The following is a 25,920-nucleotide window of genomic DNA, read 5'->3' as shown; positions in this document are numbered from 1 at the left end:
AGGCTTTTAGGTTGGTGATGACTTTCATATATAGTAATTAAATCAGCATCTTGGTAGTTCCAGCGTGCATACATGTGCTTCAGTTTTGATATAATTCTGCATGCATACACCGAGACGACTAGCACAGAAAACAACTCTCCATCTTCTCGATCGATGTGAAATTGTGAGCTATCAAAGAAAGCAACTCTCCACTGGCGCCAGCTGGTAATCAGGATACCATTCATTGTCCGTCAACGCCAGTGAAGAGTAGACAAGAGCGCATGGATGCTGCAAACATTGTGTTCAACTAAACTACTGAACCCTTCTGCACCTTGGCTTTGTTCACGCGCTTCATTCGCACAAAGACACCGTTCGCACAAGTCTCAGAGCTCTGCAGCCATGGCGGAGATCTTAGCTGGATTGTTCACTTCTGCCGTCATCGGCATCGCGAAAGATAAGCTGGCCGCCGCCATCACGGAGCAGGCCAATTTGCTTTGGAACTTCGGTGACGACCTGGAGGACATGAACTCGGTGCTGCAGGCCATCTCAACGGCGCTCCAGGATGCTGAGAGGCGGTCGGCTAAGGAGAAGTTGGTGCAGCTGTGGCTCAAGCGGCTCAAGCATGCTGTCTATAATTGATTTTGTGTCAAAGAAATATACCTTCTTTTTTAGCAAGGTTTATTTTTTCCCCTTTGTACTGCTCAGGGCGTACTACTTGGGCTGGGTTTCATATACCTGATGATGTTGTTCGATAATAGCTCCATACCTTCAGGCTAATGGGACATGTAAGCTTGTAAATCCCGTTCGGGCAGTGGTGCTCAGGCCTGTTTAAAAGGCCTTCCATCCTGTACCGGCCTTGACACCCGCCAATAGCGGTTAATATCAGTCGACGCCATCTCAGACAACATACAGGCCTCTTAATATAAATTTGAAATATCTAGCCAACTGTAGCCAGTTCTTACTTCAGTTTGTGCATCTTTGATTAGTGTAGATTCCAACTGAAAAATAAATGAAATTCTTGCAGAAGCCAGGAGTGCTCTCATGTCTACCAGTTGCACGCAAGAAGATTGCAGTGGCTAATAGGATGAAGAGTATGAGACAAGAACTGATGAAAATCAACAAGGACTTTCGGGATTTTAATTTCACACAGGGCTGCACTAGCACTTCAGTTGAGCTGCATTATGATGTTCGTGAAACATCATCTCTTTTGCCTGAAAACCCAATAATAGGGAGGAATGGCGAAAAGCAAGATATCATAAAACTGTTATCGACATGTGCCAAAAATGACGAGACAGTGATTGTTCCTATCTATGGCCTCGGAGGTATGGGGAAGAGTAGTTTAGCACAACTAGTTTACAACGATGCCCAATTCAAGGAGTATGATCATCGTATATGGGTTTATGTGTCCCAAGATTTCGATTTAAAGAAAATAGGAAGATCTATAATTTCTCAACTACCAATAGAAGGAAGTCAGCAGAATTGGGATATGCTACAGTTGATAAATCAGTGCCTAGATAACCAACTCCGTGGCAAGAAGGTTCTTATTGTTTTAGATGACTTATAGGAGGAAAAGGACATCGAGTTGGGGACTCCGAGGAGTATGCTTCAGGTGGGCAAGAAGGGCACTACCGTTGATGTCATAGTTACCGTTGATGTCATAGTAACCACGCGCAAGGAAGATATCGCAAGGAAAATTTCATTTATACATGCTGAGAAATAATTAAGAGATATAGCAGGTTTGTAGAGAAGATAGGATTGGACATTGCAAAGAAATGTGCAGGTGTGGCATCAGCAGCTCAAGCACTTCGATACATGCTACAGTCCAAAGATCTGTCTGGATGGACAGAAATGAACAACAGTGATATCTGGAATGAATCTTCTGAAGATAACGGTGGTGTGCTCCCGTCCTTAAAGCTAAGCTATGAAAGGATGCAACCACAGCTAAGGATATGCTTTTCTAGTACCTTTGCGGCCATAGCCTCGTATAGGCTACCGTCGGATGCTGCTTCCTGATCAATAACTCCACAGACGTAAACACTGACGTGGATTAGTGTTGCTTTCGAGGGTGTGCCTGTCCTGGAGTTGGTTCATTTATTTGGTGGCCTGTCGGCAGTTGCATAAGTTGGTAGAATATATCTCTCAGTGCATGTCTCGTAGGTGACACAGGTTATGAACTACAACAGGGTATTTCAAAAGGACAGAAGCAGAGGAGCTCATCCTGATCAATGTACAAATTAAATTAATGACCATGCTTCATTACACTTCACACGTGGAAAAAAAAATTGAGGCAGGTTACGCAATTACAAATTCAAAAGTTATTTTCAGTTAGTGAGGCGGAAAGCACAAACTAATTTTCATTTGTTGGATGCAAACCGCACCATTATGTGAAGTTTGGAGAGCAGAGTGGAAAGACATAATTAGTTTCTCTTGTAGAAGAGCCATGACAGAATTTGCAACCAAAGGGGGAATATAACATGAATGGATCAGTTTGCACGAATTCCATTCTTTTCAAACTGCTGGAACCCATGTGCTTGATAGTGGGAACCGGACCAAGAATCTGCATTTGTAGGTAAAACATCGAACGCATGGTGTGCTGTGCAGGCATGACAATACAGACCCCTGTTGTTCACAAATACCACCCTAAATTGGATCTCTGCTTCGGTCTGGATCGGCGATTTGGCTCTGTTCCGTCCGCCGCCGGTGAGAATCCTCCTGCACGGCGGCAGTTTTGTGGTAAGGCAATTCGAAAAGTCCACGGTGTGGCGATGCAATTTTATTTTCTGAATAGAGAACTTGCTGCAATTTATCTAGCATTTCAGAAACAGAGCAGAATCCCCTGCGGTTTTCAGCATGTCTCTGTTAACGAAGATACACCGTCCCGAAATTTCTCTAGTGGCCTTAAGATACAATAAGCTCACACCGAGATACACCGAAATTTCTGTAGTGCTTCATCATCTACCTGCCTTTAGCTTGCCACAGAACCTGATGAGCCTCCGCTGGCTATTGCCTTCACTTGCTTAAGCTCATCCAGCACCTCTGCCATGGTCGGTCTCTCATCCACATCTTCCTTGAGACATCGAACCGCGAGTGCGCCGATCCTGTCAAGGCACTCCATATGACGATGAGCCTGAGCATCATCATCAGGCAAGATGTCTCTGTCGTACAACTTCCTTCCATTGCCCTCCTCCTTGCAGCACTTGACGAAGTCTAGAGGGAGGCTGTTGTCACCGTACTAGGCTTTCTTCCTCGTGATGAGTTCCAGGAGCACGACACCAAAGCTGTACACGTCGCTCTTCTCTGTGAAACGGCCAGATTTTATATATACTGGGTCTCATGTCCCCCGCCACGCACCACTTGGAGTACATGCTGGCAACAGACACGAGCTTGGATGACCCAAAGTCAGAGACCTTGGGCGTAAGATCATCACTGAGGAGGATATTTCCAGACTTGATGTCCCCATGGACGTGGTTCTGGCCACCATCACCATGTGAGTGCATCTAAGCTAGAGCTTCTGCAGAGCCAATGGCAATGTCTACGCGCTCAAGCAGCCTGAGTGCCTCTTGATCATCATCAGCACCGTGTAGCACCTTGAACAAGCTTCCCTTCGAGATGAACTCAAAGACCAGCATGGGAACGTCTGTCTCAAGGCAGCACCCAATGAGGCGCACTAGGTTTGCATGGCTGATCCGGAACTGGATGGTGATCTCATTCACGAATTCCTCCTGCGGGAGCGAGGCGCCTTTCACAGAGGCGGCACGCTTAACCGCGACCCGTTGGGTGCCTTCATCAATGGTCCCTATGTAGACCTTGCCAAAGGCGCCTTCTCCTATAGTTTCTTTGTAGCTGTTTGTCATCTTCTTCAGTATCTCACCACCATTTTTGTCAAAAAACCTCCTTTGCTTTCGTCTTTTAACGTCCGTTCATTTCACTTGTAGGCTGGCATCCGTTGTCAATTTTGCCATCTCCTTTTAGTCCAAAAGTACGTCTTCAGTTCACAGTCATTATACAGCCATTGTTTTCTAATAATTACTTAGGTGTCCATCAAAACATACATTCCACAAAAATGTAGAAGCCGGCAAAAAGTAGTAATTTAGCTAGATTTGCATCCGATCTAATTAAAGGCAAGGAAATAGAGAAAACTAACTTGTGCATCCCCCGAGATGATGTAGGGATTGCCCCCTTATCCCTCGGAACAGTTGCATAGGTACCCAGGCCCTTGTGTGGCATTAACACAGAAACTGTGTTCACTGACACAATCAGGAGTTGTCCATTTTGCCGAAGGACCTGCGTCCTTTGCTGGGGGTCGGCAAGAGCCATTACCCCTGGTGGCCCAGTCAAGCACCATCGGGATCTTTTCCTGTTTAACCCAGCTAGCAAAGCTGTCGTTCTTAGCACGAACGAGGTCTCTCCGACTGAACATGTACCTATTAAATAAGTAAGCTAACACAGTCAGTCACTCTGGGTGCAAAAGCTCATTTTTGCTATCATAAAGTGCATAGTGTATATATAATTCACCAGGCCAAACAGCATTTTTGCTGGCAGGTGAAAGGGCACTGTGCTAACGAGCAGAGCACCCGCAAGTACAAATGGCTCTTTGTGCTAGCTCCTGCTACTCCCGTCCCCGCCGCCCGAGGCCCAGGGGTTGCTGGCCGAAGGAGACAGCCGACAGGAGTCAGGCGGGCCCAGCGTGCAAGGATGACGCTGGTTAGGGCTGGAGGATGGTATCGCCGGCGGGGGACGAGCGAGTCGGGGACGGCTCGGATTGGAGGAGGCGACGGAAGGGGGCGGACGAGGCGGCAGGCCGAAGGACGACGTGGGCCGGGGCCTGGAGGATGGCGCCGGCGGGGGAGGAGGAGGCGGTGGGGCCAGAGGAGACCGAGGCAGGGCCAGAGGACGAGGTGCTAGGGTCGGAGGATGAGGCGGTGGGACCTGGAGAATGGCACCGAGAGTGGGAGACGAGGCGGCGGGGTCGGAGGTGACCGAGGTGGGGCCGGCATGCGGGCACGACACGGGCCAGGGCTGGAGGACGGCATCGGTGGTGAGGGACAAGGCGGGGCTGGCGGTGGAGGATGATGCGGCGGGACCGGGAGGAGACCAATCGAGGTAGGGCTAGCGCGTAGGGACAACACGGGCTGGGATAAGGAGAGAGGGAGAGGGAAAGGATAAGAGGGGATGGATAAAGGGAGATGAGGTTGGGGCCAATGGGAGAGCTCGATTCTGGAGACCTGGATCGCTACCCTGGCAAAATGTGTTTCTTCATAACATTATAATGAAGTTTTGGGCAGCTAAATGATTTTAAATGAAATATTTGTTAACTACAAAATTTTATATCTCGTTAAGCACTATAACTTTGATATAGAGATTGTTTGCATCCGAGGTCATTTGAAAATTTTAAGATTCAAGATTTTGAAATTAGAGAGATTTTGAAAATTTTAAGATTCAAGATTTTGAAATTATAACAATGATATTTTGAGCTATTAAACAACTTTAAATGAAAAAGTTATCTACTACACAATTTTAGATCTAATCTAAGTCTACAACTTTGATATAAAGTCCATATTCATCCGAGATTGTATGAAAAAGTTTGTATTAAAAATATACATCTTTCAAACTTAATCCTTCAATCCGTAACATTAAATGAAAAACTTGTATGTTTGTGACAACTTAATGGGTTTTTGAGTTGAAAGAAATAATTAAGTTAAAATTCTTTAGGTTTTCTATTAAATGTGTAATCATCCAATAAGTGGAATAAAAATTTAGTGATAGAAATAAAAAATATCATTAATTGGAAAAGGATTTAAATACTTGACAAATGATTTTAAATTGTTTCAAACTTTTACACATGGACATAAATGTTATTGAATTAATTTAAAAAATATTATTTCATAGATAACACCTCATGAGTTGTAGGGTGTTTCAACCCATAGTGACAAGTGAACTAACTACTCACTAAATAACTTTTTGTGAGAATCAGAAAATGTAACAAAAAATTATCTCTGATAGCACCGTATGGTTTCGGTAGTTGAAAATCTTTAAAGTAGTGGTGTTAACTTAAGCCAATCTTATAACCTCTATTTGACTACATTTTCAGTAACAAAAAAGATAGTTATATTTGAATCCCTCGGAAAAAAACTATAGTATTGAATGAGACATAGGAGTTTGTATCACATATTCACATACATGGGCGGACATTATTGAACTGCCTCCACTGCATGCTCGCTTCGAAATTTTCGTTCTCATCCACCCCCATGCACATTGCCTCTCTTCTCAATCTCTCACTCTCTCTTTCTCCCTCTCCCTCTCTCCCTCTCTCCTCGTTCTTATCTGATCCGCACGCCGGCGGCCTCCCTCCCTTTCTCCTCACTCCTCTGCCTCCCCTCCCCCTCCCCCCCTACTCGCCCCTCACCAGTGGTGAGGAGCGGTGGCGAGCGGCGGGGCAGGGTGGCGGCTATGGCCGGGGAGGGGCAGCTAGCGGCTGTGACGGGCAGGGTAGCGGCTATGGCCAGGATGCGCGCGGTGGCATCAGCAGGATGGGGGCCGGGAGGAGGAGGAGGTAGGGGTGGAGGGGACCGGCATGGGGAGGGGCGGAGGAGGAGGGAGGAGGAGGAGGAGGGGTCCAGCGGCAGAGGGGGATGGCAGCGGCGGGATGAGGGTGGGAGGAGGATGAGGCGGGGGTGGAAGGGGATGGCGTGGGGAAGGTTGGAGGAGGAGGAGGAGGGGTCGGTGGCAGCGGGGGACCTGGGGGGGGCCGGCCGGGAGTGGGGGATTTTGATTTTTTTATTATTTTCTAACCCCCTCTAGTACCGTTTATTTGAACCGGTACTAGAGGGGACCCCCTCTAGTACTGATTGGGCAGTACCGGTTGTCCAACCAGTACTAGAGGAGGGTATGGGACTAGAGGCTATTTTTCTAGTAGTGTAGAGGGGGGATTCTACTACCAGTTGAAACAACAAGTACTAGAGGGTGTCAAAAAATTAAAAAAACAAAAATCTCTCCCCCCGTCCCCTCCACCCATCCACCGGCATCTCCACACCTCCCCTCCTCCTCCTCGTCCGCCAGCCCCTCCTCTTCCTCCGCGCTGCTAGCCCCGTCCTGCTCCGAATCCTCCTCCCCAGCCAGCTCCTCGCCTTCCCGCCACTGACGACCCCCGCCTCCCTGGTAGTGCAAAGCGAAGATATCTTTTTTTTAAAAAAAGTTGGGCAGTATATTTTCTTTTCTGAGGAAAAGTTCGGCAGTATGTCCAGGAACCGGATGAAGTTGCAGTAGATTGCATTAGTCTGCTATCGTATGGACAGATGATAGATGTTGCCTAAGTTTTGCGGAGGTATTTACGAACTGAGGCGACCTTGTAACGAGCAGATAACGCTAGAACTCGCGATCTTTTCATGCGCATGTCTTGTCCATGAAAAGTAAGAAAAAAGAATCAAACATAGGAATGGTGATGGATAGATAGTGCTCCAGCGTATGGCATGGAATGGAGGAAGACTAGCTTGTTCTGGCAGTACTCGTAGAGTCACAGTACCGAAAACAAGCTCTTTGCCGAGTGTAGGGTAGTTTGCCGAGTGTAATCCTTCGGGCACTCAGCAAACAAGCTCTTTGCCGAGTGCTGCGCGAAAAACACTCAGTAAAATAATTGCACTCGGTAAACTTGCATGTTTGCCGAGTGTTTTTTTGAACTCAGCAAACAAGCTCTTCATCGAGTGTTTGTTTTTGCAGTTTGCCGAGTGTTTTTTTGCATTCGGTAAACAAACAAATTTTTTGTCTTTTGCCCTTGTGACGTACGATGTTTACAAACCGAAGCATATCAGAAGAAGAAACGTAGCGTTGAGAAGGATTCAGTATGATTTGGAGTGAAAGAGACGGTCGAAATGTGGTTTGACTACAAACCTTTTCGGATATGAAATAGAGAATATAGATTGTTTCATGTGAAATTTTAGTAATTTTTTAGAACTGTTTGAAAATTTTAATTTATTAAGTACAATTATAAAATTTTAATGGATATAAATTGAATTTGAGCTATAACTGCATAAATAATGGAATTTAATTCGTAGAAAAATCAAATATGCTTTGTTGAGTGAATTTAACAAGATATTTTTAAAGTGCATCGGAACAAATTTAGAAGAACACATTATGGAAAAGAAGGAAGAGAAGGAAAAGAAGAAAAATGAAGAAAAAAGTTTTGCCGAGTGCCCATGATGTGGCACTCAGCAAAGCTACATCTTTGTTACTCGGCAAACTTAAATTTTCATATAAGTCAAGCTCCTCGGCTGCCTCCCACCCTCCCCTCTTCCTCAGTTTGCCCCGGCCGCCTCCCACCCTCACCCTCCCTCCATCTCCCGGCGACGCCACCCCCCTCCCCTCCTTCTCCCGGTGGTGCCACCTCCCCTCCCTCTCCTGGCTCCTGGCGCCGCCCCCTCCTGTCCCTTTCCCGGATCCGCCACCTCCCACCGTCCCCTCCCTCTCCAGGCGGCACTACCCCCTCCCCTCCCTCTCCTGGTGCCAATCTGAGCGCTCAACGTGGGGGGACAGCCACAGTGGCATCCACACCCATGTCCCCCACGAGGACACCCACGACTGGGGTCCCAACGTGTGGCACAACAACACTTCCCGCGCCTGGCTCCTCCAATCAGGAGGCTCGCAGCCCACCACAGGTGCCTGCTTCCACTCTGATGACTCCAGGCGGTGGATCTTCTGCATCCAACTTGGGATCCGCTGTGGAAAAACCAGCTTTGCATATTGAAAGCTCTACACCAAGGCATCGCATAAGGCTTCAAAGTGGTATTGTTAAACCTCGATTACATATTGATGGTACTGTGAGATGGTGCAATATTTTTTTAGTAGAAGAACCAATAAGCTGACAGGAGGCACTAGATGATCCAAATTCGAGAAAAGCTATGTAGGATGAATAAACAATGTTGCTTAGAAATCAAACTTGCATCTTGTGGAGGAGAAAAGAGGTACACATCTAATTAATTGCAAATGGGTTTACAAAATCAAAAGGAAAGCAGATGGTATAATACACATATACAAAGCTTGCTTGGTAGCCAAAGGTTTTCAACAACGGTATGGGATTGATTATGAAGACACCTTCAGTCATGTGGTACTTTCTATTGCTACAATCCACCCTGTACTTTCTATTGCTATCTCTAGAGGATGGTTTCTAAGGCAATTAGATGTTCAAAATGCGTTCTTACATGATGTTCTAGAAGAGGAGGTTTATATGAGACAACCACCAGGGATTGAGATTACAGATGCTCCACACCTGCGTGTAAGCTTGATAATGCTATCTATGGATTGAAGCAAGCTCCGAGAGGTTGGTATACTAGACTAAGTTCTAAGCTTATTGATCTTGGATTCAATACTTCTAAATTAGATACTTCTCTGTTTATTTATAAAAAGTCAAATGTCACAATCTATATGCTTATTTATGTTGATGACATTATTATTACAAGCTCTTCTAATAAAGCAGTTTTAGCTCAACTGTTGGATTTGCGCAAGGACTTTGCCTTAAAAGATTTAGGTGATCTACACTATTTCTTGGGTGTGGAAGTCCAATGTGATAGCAAATTGTTGTCACAAGAGAATTATGCACAAGAGATTCTTGCTCATGTTGGGATGACAAATTGCAAGCCGTCATCAACACGCTTATCAACATTAGAAAAATTATCAAGCCATGATGGAACATTGTTGGGTTATGAGTTAACAAGGTATGCCAATTTCATTATCTCACGCTTACCAGACCCAGACTTGCCGTTCTTAGTTAACAAGGTATGCCAATTTCTACATGCTCCCACTAGCATTCATTGGAATGATGTTAAAAGAATTCTTCGGGATGTAAAGCATAATTTGGATGTTGGGTTAACACTTCAAAAGTCACGTTCCTTACTGTTAAGCACCTTCTCTGATGCTGATTGGGCTAGAAGTGTTGATAATCGAAGATCTACTGGTGGCTTTGCTATTTTCTTTGGTCCTAATCTTGTTTCTTGGAGTGCTAGGAAACAAGCTACAGTATCACGTTCTAGTACAGAGCCCGAATACAAATCAATGGCTAATCCTACAGCTGAAGTGATTTGGTTGGAATCTCTGTTAAAAGAATTGGGTGTTACTTTGGAACATCCGCCGATCTTGTAGTGTGACAATCTGGGGGCTACTTATTTATCAGCAAATCCCGTCTTTCATGCATCAACGAAACACACAGAGATTGACTTCCACTTTGTAAGAGAACGAGTAGCAAAGAGACAATTGCAGGTTCAGCTCATATCCACCAAGGAGCAAATTGCTTATGGCTTCACTAAAGCACTATCTGTTGGAAAGCTAGAAGACTTCAAATGCAATCTAAACCTCAAGAGAAAGAGAAGTTTAGATTGAGGGAGGTTGTTAGAATAGATGATATCTCATGTAACAGATAGCAATAGGAGTTGTATATAAGATTTGTTCGGTTAGCTTAGAGATAGAGCTTAGAGATATTCTTGATGTATATAGATCCGAACCATACGCATGAACAATTCCTGCCCATGTAAAACTCTTAGCATTGCCCGACTATAAATATGCAACCCGTAGGTTGGGACTGCCCTAACAACTCTTAGGATACTATTACTACCAACTGTTCTACTTCACATGCCAAACATAACTGGATTACTGGCGGCGCAAATTAAGGGACTTGGGGGCATAATATTGCAAGAGTAATCTTTTTTCTTTTCTTGAAATGGAACCAGCTATAGCCGGCTTCTACTCGCTCCTTCTTCATCAATAAAATAAGCAGAATCTCGAGCCCATTCGTTAAAAAAAACAAACATATGCCAAACATAATATATTTTCTGAATTATGAAATTACGGGATACAATAAAGTAGCTGACAAACTATCTCACCCTTTCCAATACAGAAAATATAGTACACTTGCGTGCATAAATCCATACAAGCTGGACAAGTAGTTTTATATATAGTGATGTAATCTACGGTTCAAGATAGTACTAAAAAGTAGCTATAGCTTGAGCCTTCCAAGCATGCTTGCATTGCTGTCTTCACCAATATGTACATGACTTTAACATACCTCCAAATAACATGAGCGATCGTATGCTATTAAGTTCACATGATGCTTGCATTTCTCCACTGCCTCTGACGCTAGCTTCAATTCATCCACAACCTCTGCCATTGTCGGTCTCTCATCCACATCTTCCTTGAGACACCGAACCGCCAGAGCGCCGATCTTGTCAAGGCAATCTATGCAGTGATGACATTGAGTGTCGCCATGAGATGAAATGGCTATGTCGTACATCTCCCGTCCGCTGCCCATCTCCTTACAACACCTGACAAAGTCCATGGGGAGGCTATTTATTTTACTTTTGCCATACTTAACAGTCTTCCGGGTGATCAGCTCAAGGAGAACCATGCCAAAGCTGTAGACGTCACTCTTCTTCACAAAACGTTCCGTCTTCATATACACTGGATCCACGTAGCTCATATCTGCGGCCACAGCTCTGGCATACCTATCAATCGACAAAAGCTTGGACGATCCGAAATCGGAGACCTTGGGCATGAGGTTATCATCTAGGAGGATGTTGGCAGACTTGACATCACCGTGGACGACGCAGTCGTGATCACCATGCGAGTGGATATAGGCCAGAGCTTCTGCAGATCCGATGGCAATCTTGAGGCGTGTCCGTAGCGGGACAACCTTATGCGTTGAAACATGCAGCAGGTTATAGAGGTTCCCGTTACTGATGAACTCGAAGACCAACACAGGGATATTTGTCTCCAAGCAACACCCGACAAGCCGGACCAGGTTTGGGTGGCTGTTCCGGAACTGGAAGGTGATCTCGTTCACAATGTCCTCCCCATGCTGAAGGTTCCCTCTTCCACGAAGTTCCTTGTCTTCTATGATGGACCGTTTAACCGCAACTCTCTGCTTTTCGTCGGTGGTTCCCATGAACACCATGCCGAAGGCACCTCTTCCGATGAGGGTGTCGTAGTGGTTTGTGAACTCCTTCAGCTGCTTTTCTGTGAATATGTTGATGCCAGCTGCACCCTTCAGTATTTTACCCCCGTTTCGGTCGAAGAAAGCTGTCCTCATTCGCCGCTTTCGATCCTTGTGAATGGACCAGAGTAGGAGCGCCAGAAAAAGGCTTGCGACAGTGGTTGCTGCAAACAGTACAGCATGTATCCGTTTCATGGAATTAGGTACTTGTGATGGTATTATGAATTATACATGTCTTCAACTCTCTTTTACACTTTCCCCACTATACCTTGTTTTTTCTTATAATCATACTTATTATTAAGGATACATGTAGGAACTCTAAAAAATTAAGGATATATGTAACTATCCATTACTATATATTTTGCAACCGATAAATCCAACTGTACAGTTTCCAATGGTGAACATCCATGAATATTTTAATGGAATTTTTACATTCCTGAAAGTTTTGATGTCTTGTCAAAATGTTCAAAAATAGTAAAAATAGCATTATTGTTCTGTAGGATTTTCATTTAACAAAAATCACATATGAAAGATCAAGTGAAAAGAGAAATAATCAATGGAAAATGTAAAATAACTTGGACTTCCAAAAGATCTAACAATCTTATTGTGTTGACTTTTCTGCTCACCTAATACCGCAGCTGCAGGCGCCGGAAATATGGGTTTACAGTGCTCTCCTCTTCGGCCAAATTTGCATGGACACATGTAGCTACCTTCTGTGTCCTTGCAATTGGTGCCACTTGGACAAGGATATAATTTTGGAAGCTTGCATTCGTTGATATCTACATATAATATGTCAACATTCAAGTGGTCATTATGATTACACTTTCTGAAAAAAATCTGCATAGTATTTACCAGTAGTCACAAAAAGATTGTCGTTTTTTGGAATTAACGCAATATTTTGTCCACTAATGTCTTGTAAAAAAAGTATGCAAAATATAGGAAGAAAGATGGTAAATTTTGAAACTATTTATTAAGAAAATTTCGAGCAATACAATCTTGAGCACTTGAAGACTGCACAGTTCCAAAAGTAACTCCAGACGATGTTAGGCTTTTTAAGAAAGGGATAATGAACAAATAAATAGCTTCTTTCAACTTTCAACATATAAATGAATTTTCGGTTACTGAGGAAAAGTTTCTGCTTGTTTGAATCACTTTCAACTTAGGAATTTTCGCATGTTCAATTATGTTTTATGTTAAAAAATGCAATTGCCATAGAAAAAAAATAAATAGTACTGTATGAGAAATACAGTTAGACGAGTGTTTATAATCTGAGGTTACGAATAAATCGCTTACTCTTGCAGCCATCCTTGACGTATGGATTCCCTTGGTATCCCATGGAGCAATTGCAGAGATACCCCTGGCCATCTCTCATGCTGACTCGAGAGCTGTTGGAACTGACGCAGGCTCCGTCCGTGGAAACATTGATGGCCCAGTCAAGCACCAAAGGGGCGCTTCTGTCACCAACCCGTACGTTATATGCCATCTCTCCGGTACCATTCAGGTCGTTCAGGCTGAATTTGTACCTAAAATACAGACAGAAAGATCGACAGCTAAAGCCTAAAGCTAAAATCTTACATGAATCAGGTGTAGGCTACACTGCACAGATCTATTTCTGAACGAAAAAGAATTAAGGGACTACTGGACGTGTACGTACCATCCCTTCTCGGCCACCAAGGCGTAGCCGCAGGGGCTATAAGTCCATGCAGAGTTGTTGTGCGTCGACCAATCTACATCTATCACGTTGAGGTCGCTCGGGGTAAGTATCTGGCAGCAGCCGAGTCCTGTGCAGCCATTGCTGTTGCCGGCAGACGCAGCTTCATCCAGGCTAGTGCACGTCGTCAAGCAACCGCTGAAGTAGCTCCTGTCTTCCTTGCCACGGAGCAGCGCCAGGTTGTAGCACCCGATGCCCGTAAACTCGTTCCTCCCTGGCTTTACCAGGAAAGGCGTGCCAGCGAAGTTGAACGTCCATGACTTACTGACGACGGAGACGGTCTTCGACGAGTTGAAGCAGCGGTACGAGACGGGGGTGTAGACGCGCATCTCGCCTGTCTCCACCGTTATGTCCATCACCTCGATGTTGCCCAAGTACGGTCTTGGAGGGCTAAAGCTACGATTGCAGGAGAGGGTGAAGAATTTGTCCCAAGAGCAGGGTTCGCTCAGGCCGAAGGGGTAGGGAATGGTTACGCCGCCGCACATGGTAGTGGTATTGCAGCCCGGTGGTGGTGCTCGCAGCGTTTCAGAGACAACCGGTGCTGGCACCTGGGAGAGTACTAGGGCGGGAGAAAGAAGAAGCCACAGAACCTGCAGTTGAGTCATGGCTACTTGGTATTGGATCCTTCTACCAGGCATTCCCAGTGCTTAAAAAGCTGTTGCCTACCTCTCTTATATAGGCATGCAGAGTATATATCTCCCTGTTTTACTACTGCCTTTCTTTCTTTTAATAAAAAAATTCAAAATTCCATTACCTTTGCTTTTATCTTATTTGTTAATTCTCTAACAAAATACCATGCATGTAAATACTTTATAATCTTTATATAGCTGTGATAGTTGCCTTTTACTATTTACACCATGCATTTCATGATTGCTAGACCTTTGAAACTATCAGCCCAAGTTAGAGTCTCCTCCAAATCAATATATGAGTGCTCCTATCTGCCGCTAATTATTTTTCCTACATCAACAAAATTAATGATCCGTGGACTGTTAACCTTTTCTGAGCAGTGGACTGTTAATCATTTGCAAGCAAGTTGTTCCATTTGGCCAAATAAATAAATAAATGCGGTGGCCATGCCTTATTCATGATGGATATACAGTATATGGCCCAACCTGCAACACGTGCTCTGAATGTTGAACAGAGCTCAATGGTTTTAAGCAACTCACAACACTGAACAAACAAGACATAAGTTCCAAGCCTTTTCCTTTTCTATTCAAGATATTCTTAGACGACTGACTTTCCTCCAAGGCTGTGCAATTGAAATTTTTGGTCTGTTATATACTTGGCCTACTTTTGGTGGACGGAATCGGCAACATGGTTTCGAGGAAATTTCTGAGTGGACCAATTTTCTGAGATATATATTTCTCGGTCCGTAAGAAGTCAGGGTCATCTTTCCACGCAGACGCAGCATATATATCCAATGATGGCGTATTCAGAGAAGTACTCGATCGAGTTCATCGAGGAACACGATTTCGAATGCGTACTCCCGTATCCATATATATCTCATTTAGTTTTGGTTGGTGTTAAAAAATTCTGAAAAAATAAAAAACAAAACCCACATCTGCCGGATGGCCGTCCGCACCTGCCAGCCTCCACCTCCACTCACGTGCCTACCCGCCCCTCAACGCCCGCCAGCCTCCGCCCCAACGCACGACCCCCGCGCCTGGATCCCACGCCGCCCGGCCGACTCCGCCCCGCCCCACGCTCCGCCTGTGCCGCCCGCTCCTCTTCCAACCGCGCTGCTCCGCCTTGTCCGCACCCGCCGCGCCACTCCGCCGCCCACTCTGCGCCGCCGATGCTGCCCGCCCTGCATGCGCGCCGTAACCCGCCCTCGTCCCGCTGCTGCTCCTAACTGCAGTGAGGGGCGAGCAGAGGGGGAAAGGGAGGGGTAGTAGAGGGGGAGAGGGTGGGGAAAAAGAGGAGGGGAGGGGAGCCAGCCACCCGAGAGGAGGAGGAGGAAGAGATAAGAAAGACCTGTGCGCATGAGAGGAAGGGGAGGAGGTGGAGAAGAAAGACGTGCCTGGAGAAGATAAGAAAGACTTGTTATGCGCCTGTGCACGTGGAGACGCGCGCTTCCGTGTTTTGTCCCGGTTGGTGTTTCTAATCGGGATAAAAGATTTGTTATTAATATGTGTTTTTTGTCATGATATTTGCCAGTCGTCATATATCTAGTGTTTAGATACTACGTATAATAATTGTGGATTTGCTCCTTCTCAATTGTGAGAGCAGGAACTTTCAAGCATTGTCTAATAAAAGAGTTATACAGCGTAGATGTCTATTTACCTTGGCACTTAATATCAAATTGCACGAGCAGGAAGTAAAAATTTCCAAGTACGAGGACAAGCAAAAATAAAAGAGAAAACATATATACATGCCTTACTGCCTAGCTTGCTAATCAATTTTTTGGAAAGCGGCTAAAATGACCTTCCATCCTCAACACAGATCTTGGTCGGTTTTGGACATGAGGCTAAAGAGGTTTTAATCCTTAATCTTAATTTTATGGTCCGTGGAGACCCCTTCGTAGTATGTGGAGACCCCTTTTGGTCCTGGTTGGTAACACCAACTGGACTAAAAGGGTCACCTCCGGGATTAAAGGGTCCACACGGGTGAATACATAAAGATAGCATCCCCTACTCAGTCAGATGTGCTATGTAGGTGAGATGGTAATAAAGAAGCTATGCATGAGGCAAGAGGTTGCGGGTTCGAATTCCACGTGCCGTGTACGTGTATATTTTACGTGAAAATTTTACCTGCGACTAAATAGGGAGACCTTTAGTCTTAAATAATTAGTCCCGATTAAATTTCGAGACCTGTGCAACTCTCCAACCGGAACTAAAGATCACTTCCACCAGTGAGCCTAAGAGATTGCTACTTTTGTTTCTTCCTTAACTGAAGAATGAAATTCCAAATGCTTAAATGCATATATCACCGACGAGTGCTATGGTCATCATGTCGACACGTCGACCGTACTAATTAAGCTCCACATTGGAGCATAAGTGATGAAATTACTCATCATACCTCGAGTAGAAACCTCTGCAGGAACCTTCGTCAGTTCGTTCATGCTGGCAGAAAAGCAAAACTAGTAGGACTGTTGAAGGTTTGCCCACATATACCAAAATAATCATCCGTGGACTGTTGACGACCTATCATCTAGCTAGACGCTGTTGTGGCGGCCACGAATGCATGATGGATATACGGATATGGCCCCAGCTCTATATCTTCCAAACTGCAGCCACGTACTACAGTGCTGCATTGTAGCACATACTTGTCCCTCCCTTTAAAGTTAATTGTCTGTTCTGTTGACCGACCTAGAGGCTAATTATAGCTTTCGATTCTTGCAAATGGAAATATATAATCACACAAATAAAGCTCCACCGCCGGCGTAACGGACCCCGTGTATGCAAGAGGAACATCGCCGGGAACAGGAAAGCTGTCACAACAGTTGTTTTATCCTTGGTGGGAGGAGACTCGGTGGGAGACTTGGAGGAAAAACGATGCTGGGAGCGGCCATGGTTTCCTCCCTCCACAATCTTATCAGAGTGGGTGAGCCCTGCTAATTCTCTACCTCACTCTAATGAAGAGAGTACACACAGTTAATTTGGAGTAGTCCCTGCAGAGCCCTGAGGCCGTATGCATGGATATAGCTTAAGAGAAAAACCATCGCTTTGAAGTTCCGCCTACAGGACAGATTAAACACAAGGAATATCCTTCGCAGAAAATAGAGAATTCTTGATGATTATAGCTGTGCCCTGTGTAGTTCTGGTGTCGAGGAGACCTCAAATCACCTCTTCTCCACATGCTCTTTTAGCCAATGGTATTGGCGTCTGATGCACATTTATTCTATTGATACAGAAAGTATCTAACCAAAAGACTAATTATGTGCATTACTGCATACAAGATTGAATATAAAACTTTATTTGTTCTTCTTTTTGGTTTTTTCATGCTAATTTTTTTACTTCCTTATTGTGCATACTGATATTATTATGAGGTGGCTTATAGCGAGAGTATGTATCAAAATGGCTAACAAGAAACGATGTATTTGAAAAATGGCAATAAAAAACTTTTTCTCAGCTGACTCCAATTTTGGGCTCAGTTGCACCGCAGTGACCACCGGAAAGAGTTGCTGATTGGTGGTGTCGGCAATGAAGTTCTTTGGCTCCGATGGATATATAGAATTTTTAGTTTCAAGATTTGTAATTAATATGTCTTTTTTTGTCATGATATTTGCCAGTGGTCTTATCTAGTGTTTAGATACTACATATAATAATTGTGGATTTGCTCCTTCTCACTTGTGAGAGCCTGAGGTTTCAGGCATTGTCTCAAAAAAGAGTTGTACAGAGTAGATGTCTATTTACCTTGGCACTTAATATCAAATTGCACGAGCAGGAAGTAAAAAGTTCCAAGTACAAGAACAAGCAAAAATAAAAGAGAAAACATATATACATGCCTTGCTGCCTAGCTAGCTTGCTAATCAATTCTTTGGAAAGCTTGTTAATCAATTCTTTGGAAAGCGGCTGCTGGTAGAGAAATGATCTTAGATCCTCAAAAAAGATCTCGGTCGCTTTTGGATCCGGGACTACAGAAGCTTTAATCCCTAATCTTAATTTCGTGGTCTGTGGAGACTCCATCGTGGTCTATGAAGACCCCTTTAGTCCCAGTTGATAACACCAACCGAGACCAAAAGGTCACCATCGGGATTAAAGCAGGGTCGTCCCCCACAGGTGAATACAGAAGGATAGCTGCCCTTACTCAGTGATATGTATTGTATAGATGAGATGGTAAGGAAGCTATGCATGAGACAACAGGTTGCAGGTTTGAATCCCACGCACCACGTACCCGCATATTTCGCGTGAAAAATTTACCCGAGACTAAAGTGAGGGACGTTTAGTTTTGAATAATTAGTCCCGATTGGATCTTCCTGCCCAAGTGTATATATATATATATATATGTAAACATTGACAACAGAGAAATCAATCCATTCCACTCCGTTCTGTCATTCCATTTCATTTCATTCTCAACAATCATGTCGAGACGTCGACCGTACGTCCTAATTAAGCTCCACATTGAAGCATAAGTGATGACATTACTCATCATAACTGGAGTAGAAATTAAATCTCTGGAGGAACCTTCGTCAGTTCGTTCATGCTGGCAGAAAAGCAAAACTAGTAGGACTGTTGAAGGTTAGCCCACATATACCAAAATAATCATCCGTGGACTGTTGACGACCTATCATGGGCATGCAAATTGATCCATTTGCCACTTGTGTCACGCTGTTGTGGCGGCCATCAATGCATGATGGATATACGATCTGGCCCCAGCTATGTCTATCTTCCAAACTGCAGCCACGTGCTTTCAGTGACTTTAAGCAACTGGCAACAGTAAACAAGGCATGGATATGACTCCTTTGGTCTCTTGCATGGCCTACTTTTGGCAGACTGTTAGTGGAAGCTAGGTTGGCAACATGGTTCCGAAGAATCCTCAGATTTCTTCATCTCAAAATATTTTTGATCCGTCGACAAATTTTCTGAGGTATGGCCGTGGCCTAGCAGGTAGATTGCACGCTCATCTTTCCACAGTTCTAGCATATATACTTCCAGGATGGTGCTTGCGATCGAATTCAGCAAGGTACACCATTTCAGTACGCATAGTACTTCCCGGATCCAAATGTAACTCATTTTAGACATCAAGGCAGTACCAAAAGTGGGTCTTTCAAAAAAAAACTACAAAAAGTGGGCATGAAAATGTCTATGCTCTTAATTACGTACTCTTTTAACAAGTAGTTAATTACTGAAGTCCATGGGACATGGGAGTCTCAGAAATAAAAATTAAACTCATTTAGCAGGCCAATATAAAGAAATTAAAGGATTGGATTTGGTATAGATCGGAGCGAAGATATATCGTGGACGGACTAAGACTGCATTTTGGACTATGTTTAGGGTGAAGTCATCATGGGATTTCATGCTTACATCACCCAACGCATGGATAATATATTGTGTGGTCACAAGAAGCTGTGTGCACATGGTTGCTTTGCTTACCATATTCCATTCCAGTCCACTTTTCTTTTTCTGATAAAGACAGATAGCCCATCTGTGTGTTCCTTATCCTTCCGTCGATCTCAATATCACGGGTGCACAGAGGAGGTAGCCGCCGGGACAGACCAACAACCAAGGCGGCTGGTGGCCAACAAGAGCAAGTGTGACTTGGAAAAAATATTGGAGTAGTGCTGCTTAGATTTCATTTTGTATTCATTTTATTGTTTAACAAATTGTATTCATTTAATAAAAAATAATTTTTTGTTTAAGTTAAACAGAGAATTATATTATTCATTTTAAAAAAGAAATTCTCCATTTCACTTAAAAGATAATTGTTTTTTACAGCATTCTCTGTTCACAAGTTGAGCACAAATAATAAGGGAAAGAGGTATTTAGCGTGATAACATAGGAATCTTCACCCGTTTTGAATGAGAACAAATTAAGTTAGCTTTGATGATATTACAAAGATGTAATCAGGTCGTATATATCGAAGACTGATGACCCTTCGTGGCGTTTGATACTCATCGACTATTGTACCATGCATGACGACGACTTAAAATTCCATCACTTCAGCGGCCATGAGTAGTTGAATTGATTAATATGTCGGGCCGAATCATTGTCTAGTTTGAGATGTTTGAATCGGTATTAATTGATCTTAACATCGTGATGTGGTAATATCGAAGTTCAGTTTTGTAGTAGTGGTTCACATAAGGAATCGTATGTGTGAATGGTATTTTTACATGAGGTTCCTTCAGTGACCCGCATAATAAAACTTCTAAAAAATTGTCTTTATGTATATTTTTTATAAGTTGAGTTCGGAAATAAAATTTTTTGGAGGGATATATCATGTCTATCACCATCTCTAGTAACATTCATAAAGTATTTGCAATGCTGTTTGGTATACACGTTTGGAATATAAACCACTATACCAAGTTATACTTCACCAATGATGATGTCACAATGGTGTACATTCCAAATGTACATGTATCGAAAAAGTTTGCAAGAATTTCACAAAGTTTATTAGAAATAGGGGTCGATATAACATCTTCCTTCCCAAAGTTCCAATATATTGCCAAACTGAAAGTAAACAATAGCTCAAGCGAAGTCCTCCTTCCTTATGTGGCGGCGCAGCTAGAGCTAGGAATGGACATCATCTTTCGTCTTCGTTGTTTCTTTCACGTCCAACAATCGAATGACTACAACCCAAAGTACCCTTCTCACAGAAGCCCAAACTAACTAGGCCCATTAACTACTTATTGATTGATGTTTATTGGTGGTGGACAATAAAAGCAAACTCCCATTAATCTTAAAATGATATTGGGACATCCCAATAACTAGTTATTGGAAAATGGTCATTGCATTGGGTGGCTTTCGCAGATTCTTTTAACAGACTATTTCTAAGTTCGTGTTGTCTGTGTTCTAATTATTTTCCGTACGTAATCTTTCTATGATGATGATATGATATACTATATATAGATATTTGCTAATAAGTAAACCGGGTATCCTCACAGTTTATACACTTGTAAATATAGGACTTAATTTTATTATAATATGTAGAAATTAGTTGACATCCGTAATAAATATACACTACCGGATATAGTAGCTTTGCCAAGTATTAGAGGCACTCGGCAAAGCCACAAAAACACTCGGCAAAAGCTTTGCCGAGTGTAGCAGTTGGCAAACAGCACACGGCGTTAATTTTGTTTGCCGAGTGTTACTTATCGGGCACTCGGCAAAAATAAACTCTCGGCAAAAAAAAGTTAACGGGATGGTACAGTGACGGTGATTTTATCGAGTGCACGACGGAAAAACACTCGGTAAAGTTCAGAAACTTTGCCGAGTATCAAGCCCAAAACATTCGACAAAAAAGTGCGCAACGACCAGATTTTTATGGTTACTTTGCCGAGTGTCAAGGACAATACACTCGGCAAACTAAAACACTCTCAAAAAAGGTTTCGAGAGTAACAGAAATTGGCCTTTTTAACGAGTGCTTTGCCTTAACACTGGGCAAAGCCTCTCTTTGCTGAGTGTTACACTTGGCAAAGCGACCAATACATCCCTTTTTTAGGGTTCGGTCACGTATAACGGACCCCCACTCAATAACCATCACATGCATAATTCACAATAAACCATCACAGACATAATTCACAATAATCATCACAGGCATAATTCATAGTAAGCATCACAGGCATAATTCAACATCATGGGTATAATTCATAGTAAGCATCAAACAAGACACAAATACAAATGTAAGTCATAACTAAGTCACAAGTAATCACTGCGGAGGCCCTGGGAACCACTACGACAAATCCGGGTCTTGAGGTTGAGTATTCGATGCCAACGATTTATTCTGCACAAAGGAGAAGATATTGCATGTGTGAGACAAGATTGATATTTATATGTCATGCACGTAATATCTAAGGTTTCTAAAACGGAAGTAATGTGTCTAGAAACTATTTTGAGCTAGCATATCATTATTCCATTATTTCATGTGGTTATAGCTCAAATTCAATTGATATCAATTAAAATTCTATAATTGCAGTTAATAAATTAAAATTATCAAACAGATTCAAAAAATTACCAAAATTTGACATGAACCAATCTAGGTTGTCTATTCACTATAAAAAAAAGTTTTGAAGTCAAATCCCAATTTGACCGTCACTTTGAATCGAAATCTTACCGGATCCTTTTCCACGCTACGATTCTTCTTCGGAGATGCTCTGGTTTGTAAGCATCTGTTGACGCCAGATTTCATCACTAGTAAAATCGGTGCCAAGAAGAGAGGGAATCGGAGAAGCACAGTTGGGAATCGGTCGAATGGTGGTACAGTGCGAGATCGGCCGGTGACTTCTGTCTCGCTTCGGATTCGAACGGGCTGGGGTCCCAATCGGTTGCCTTCTGCCGATAAGGATTCGGCCGATTAGGAGGTTGGCTTAATTGGGCCTGTATGGGCTTGGAAAGGAATAAAAGGATAAGGGGGAGATCAGCCCATGAAGCATAGAGTAACCAACCTAGCACGAATCGTGTTTGTAAATATTCGTTTTCTGTTTGAATTAGGGATAGAATTCTAGTCGGTTAAGAAGTCATCTGTACGGGGCTATAAATAGCTACCTTTGTAAATCTGTAATCATCAACAAATCAATACAACCAACTACTTTTTCCTCGCACTTACTTTCAAGCAGGCGACTTCGCCAAATACTTTCTCTTTTCACGAGTTCGTACGGGTTGGCAGGGCTGCATCAACTTGATCTCCGGCCGATCTTGTAAGTTTCGCTTATCGAGTAAATTCTAAGCTTTAACTTCGGGCGCATCGCTATTGTTTCGTTTAGATTTATTCACTAGTTATCGATATTTATTAGAATTATAGGTTTTACCTGTCTTTCTAGTCTTATCACCAGTTATCCAGCTAGGAATCGGTAGTCTCGGCTTTCCTTACGTTCTGCTATTTTATATATTGCCGATTAGATCTATTCCTAGTGTCGTTACCCTAGCATTGTGCCGATTACTCTAGCAGTTTTCTTTCTACAAGGCTACAGTGATCGGCTGCCCTATAGCCGATTTGTTTATTACGGCAAAATCGGCCGATTCGCTGATAAGCTTTCTCGAGATCGGAAACTTAGCCGATCGCGATTTCTGGACCTGACATGTATTCTTCCTTGCCAATCAACAGGTCAGATTGGCTGGCACGCCGCGCGAACCGCACCAGGGCAATCACCCGAACAGGAGTTAAGCAAATTCTCCCGGGTCGTGTGTCAGACGCTGGGGATTCGGTTGACCGATTTCTAGCGCCAACACACTTTTGGCACGCCCGGTGGGACCAATACAACCGCCATCATGTCGAAAGCTGCTGAAGTCTCCGAAGAAAACGTAATCGAGGTGACAGAAGCAGATCTGAAGGACGACCAGAAGGAAGAACTGGACAAGTATACGGCACAGTTCCGGAAAGCTTGCCTACAATCTTTCAGTCGCTCCAGAAGCGGGGAGACTATCAAGAAGACTCCGTTCCCTGCTCCCCGCCAGATCACGATTTCTGAGGACTCGGACAAAATGGCCGATATGATTCAACAATCCATTTAACACGCCTTCGTTGATCAGTCCCCAGTACTTTCAAATATGGTGCACAACGCCGTTGTCAACTCCTTCGCTGGTGGGATACCTCAAGGATACAGGGGACCGGCGTATTTTCAGCCGATTCCACCAAACCAGAATTATTCGAATTCGGTTTCACAGCCGATCCAATTTTCTGTCGGGGGTTCAGGTGCTTCCTCATCATCAGCTCCTATGGGGTATCACTCCATCCAACTGTCTTCTGCACAATTCCCTCCAGTTAGCCCATCACCCTGGGGGGCACCTTCAGCCACGGCCGGTCAGAATCAATCGGCCAGTCAAGCAAGCCCTCCATTCCAGGCATCTTTCCAGGCGGCCAATCGGCCGACCATACCGCCATACCAGCCTGTCGCTCCGGAGGTCAACAAGACAGCAGAGCTCATGCTATATGATGAAACAAGTGGCTCATTCAAACAGCCGACCTTTACTACGCAGCCGGCTTTCACTCAGATACCACCTGCTTTCACTCAACCTCCGTTCATTCCACCTCCGGTTTACCAGCATGTGCCAATACCTCAGCCAACGGTTCACCAGCAACAGCCAGATTGGTCTGCACGTATTGCGGAGGTGATGCAAGAACAATTCGGCTTAAAGCCGAAAGTACAAACTTATACCTACAGAACATCATACCCATCTACATATGACCTTTTGTTGTTCCCCCATCGGTATAAAGTTCCTAACTTCACTAAGTTTTCGGGGATGGATGACACTTCGATCGTAAAGCACGTGAACAGATTCATCATCCAATGCGGAGAGGCAGCTACGCAAGATGCCCTACGGGTACGGTTGTTCTCATCATCTTTGTCTGGTTCGGCCTTTCAATGGTTCACGACATTGCCGCCAAACTCGATTATCACATGGGCCGATTTGGAAAGACAGTTCCACAAATACTTCTACGCCGGGGTGCATGAGATGAAACTGTCCGATTTGACCAGCCTCAGGCAAAGAAGTGACGAGCCGATATCCTCGTATGTACAGAGGTTTCGGGAAATCAGAAACAAGTGCTATTCCCTGGCTCTAAACGACGCGCAGTTGGCCGATATAGCTTTTCAAGGCCTTCTGCCCCACATCAAAGAAAAATACGCCTCACAGGAGTTTGAGAGTTTGAGCCAGATTGTCCACCGATTGTCTGGACAGGAGGTACGTTCCTTCGATCCACGGAGGAATTTCCAGAAGAAAGTGGCGTTCCTGGAAGAGTTAGAGGATGAGGAAGACGTTGAAGTCGGACTCGCGGAGTGGATCAAGGGAAAGAAGCCGATATCATGCCCATTCGGCAAAAAGGAGCCGGAGGTATTCGGTTTTGACACGACAAAGGCCGATAAAATATTCGACCTTCTCCTCCAGGAAGGACAGATTAAACTCTCGCCGTACCATACAATACCTTCTGCCGAACAACTAAAAAAGATGAAATACTGCAAGTGGCACAATGCCACATCCCATGATACTAATGAGTGCAAAATCTTCAGGCAGCAGATACAGTCAGCCATTGAGCAGGGCAGACTTAAATTTGAAGTGCCGACAAAATCGGCCAAGCCAATGAAGATCGACCAGCACCCCTTCCCCACCAACATGGTTGATACGGGAAAGAATTCACTCCAAACAAAAGTGCTGACGTCCGAATCGGCTAAAAAGAGTGGCGCCGTCGACCCCAGAAATCAAGTTACGCCTGAAGATGTCAAGGGGAAGCGGCGGATGAAAGATGACGATGGCGAATCAGAAGAGCCACGCATTACTTCCCAGTTCCTGCTCCAGAAGTACCAACGTCAGCATGAACGCTCAAGATCCCGGGAAGAAGCGATGCGACGGCACGAAGAACATTGGAGGTGCCCGTTCTTCATTCACTGTTGGGAAAACAACCTCAGGCTACCTTCGGCCGATAATTGCCCAGAATGCAACGGTCCATATCGTGGCAATCGGCCGTTCAACAGGTCTCGCTCCAGAGACGGAAGGCCAGAACCGATCAGCAGGAATTGGCGCAGCCAAGATGACCAGCGCCCTCCCGTGCGTGATCGGCTGGGGGGCAGAAGTGACCGATATGATCGGTCGGAAGATAGACGCCATGACAGGCAGGGGGGCAGGACTGATCGGCATGACCGGTCAGAAAACAAGGCCAACGT

General features: G+C 44.2%; 1 protein-coding gene and 1 pseudogene across 1 annotated transcript; both read right to left on the bottom strand.

Moving 5' to 3' along the window:
• Positions 1-2,921: 2,921 nt before the first annotated feature.
• On the bottom strand, positions 2,922-3,836 carry LOC140223658 (wall-associated receptor kinase-like 2; annotated as a pseudogene).
• A 6,940-nt stretch (positions 3,837-10,776) lies between these two features.
• On the bottom strand, positions 10,777-14,315 carry LOC117834181 (wall-associated receptor kinase 2). The gene is made up of 4 exons (XM_034713805.2): positions 13,608-14,315; positions 13,247-13,476; positions 12,580-12,732; positions 10,777-12,117 (listed from the first exon to the last, which is right to left on the bottom strand). Exons 1-4 carry the CDS (start codon positions 14,300-14,302, stop codon positions 11,021-11,023), a joined length of 2,175 nt encoding a protein of 724 aa, XP_034569696.1. The 5' UTR covers positions 14,303-14,315; the 3' UTR covers positions 10,777-11,020.
• Positions 14,316-25,920: the final 11,605 nt, after the last annotated feature.

This window comes from Setaria viridis, chromosome 8 (assembly GCF_005286985.2).
Source record: "Setaria viridis chromosome 8, Setaria_viridis_v4.0, whole genome shotgun sequence".
Classification (NCBI taxonomy): Eukaryota; Viridiplantae; Streptophyta; class Magnoliopsida; order Poales; family Poaceae; genus Setaria; species Setaria viridis.
The sequence above is the reverse complement of the archived record's forward strand: the minus strand, read 5'-3'. Positions and strand labels throughout refer to the sequence as shown.

Coding starts and splice junctions, on each gene's coding strand:
- LOC117834181 (XM_034713805.2), bottom strand. CDS start 14,302: ATGCCTGGTAGAAGGATCCAATACCAAGTAGCCATGACTCAACTGCAG. Junction 12,733..13,246: donor CGTCAAGGATGGCTGCAAGA/GTAAGCGATTTA, acceptor TATTATATGTAG/ATATCAACGAATGCAAGCTT. Junction 12,118..12,579: donor GCCTGCAGCTGCGGTATTAG/GTGAGCAGAAAA, acceptor TACTGTTTGCAG/CAACCACTGTCGCAAGCCTT.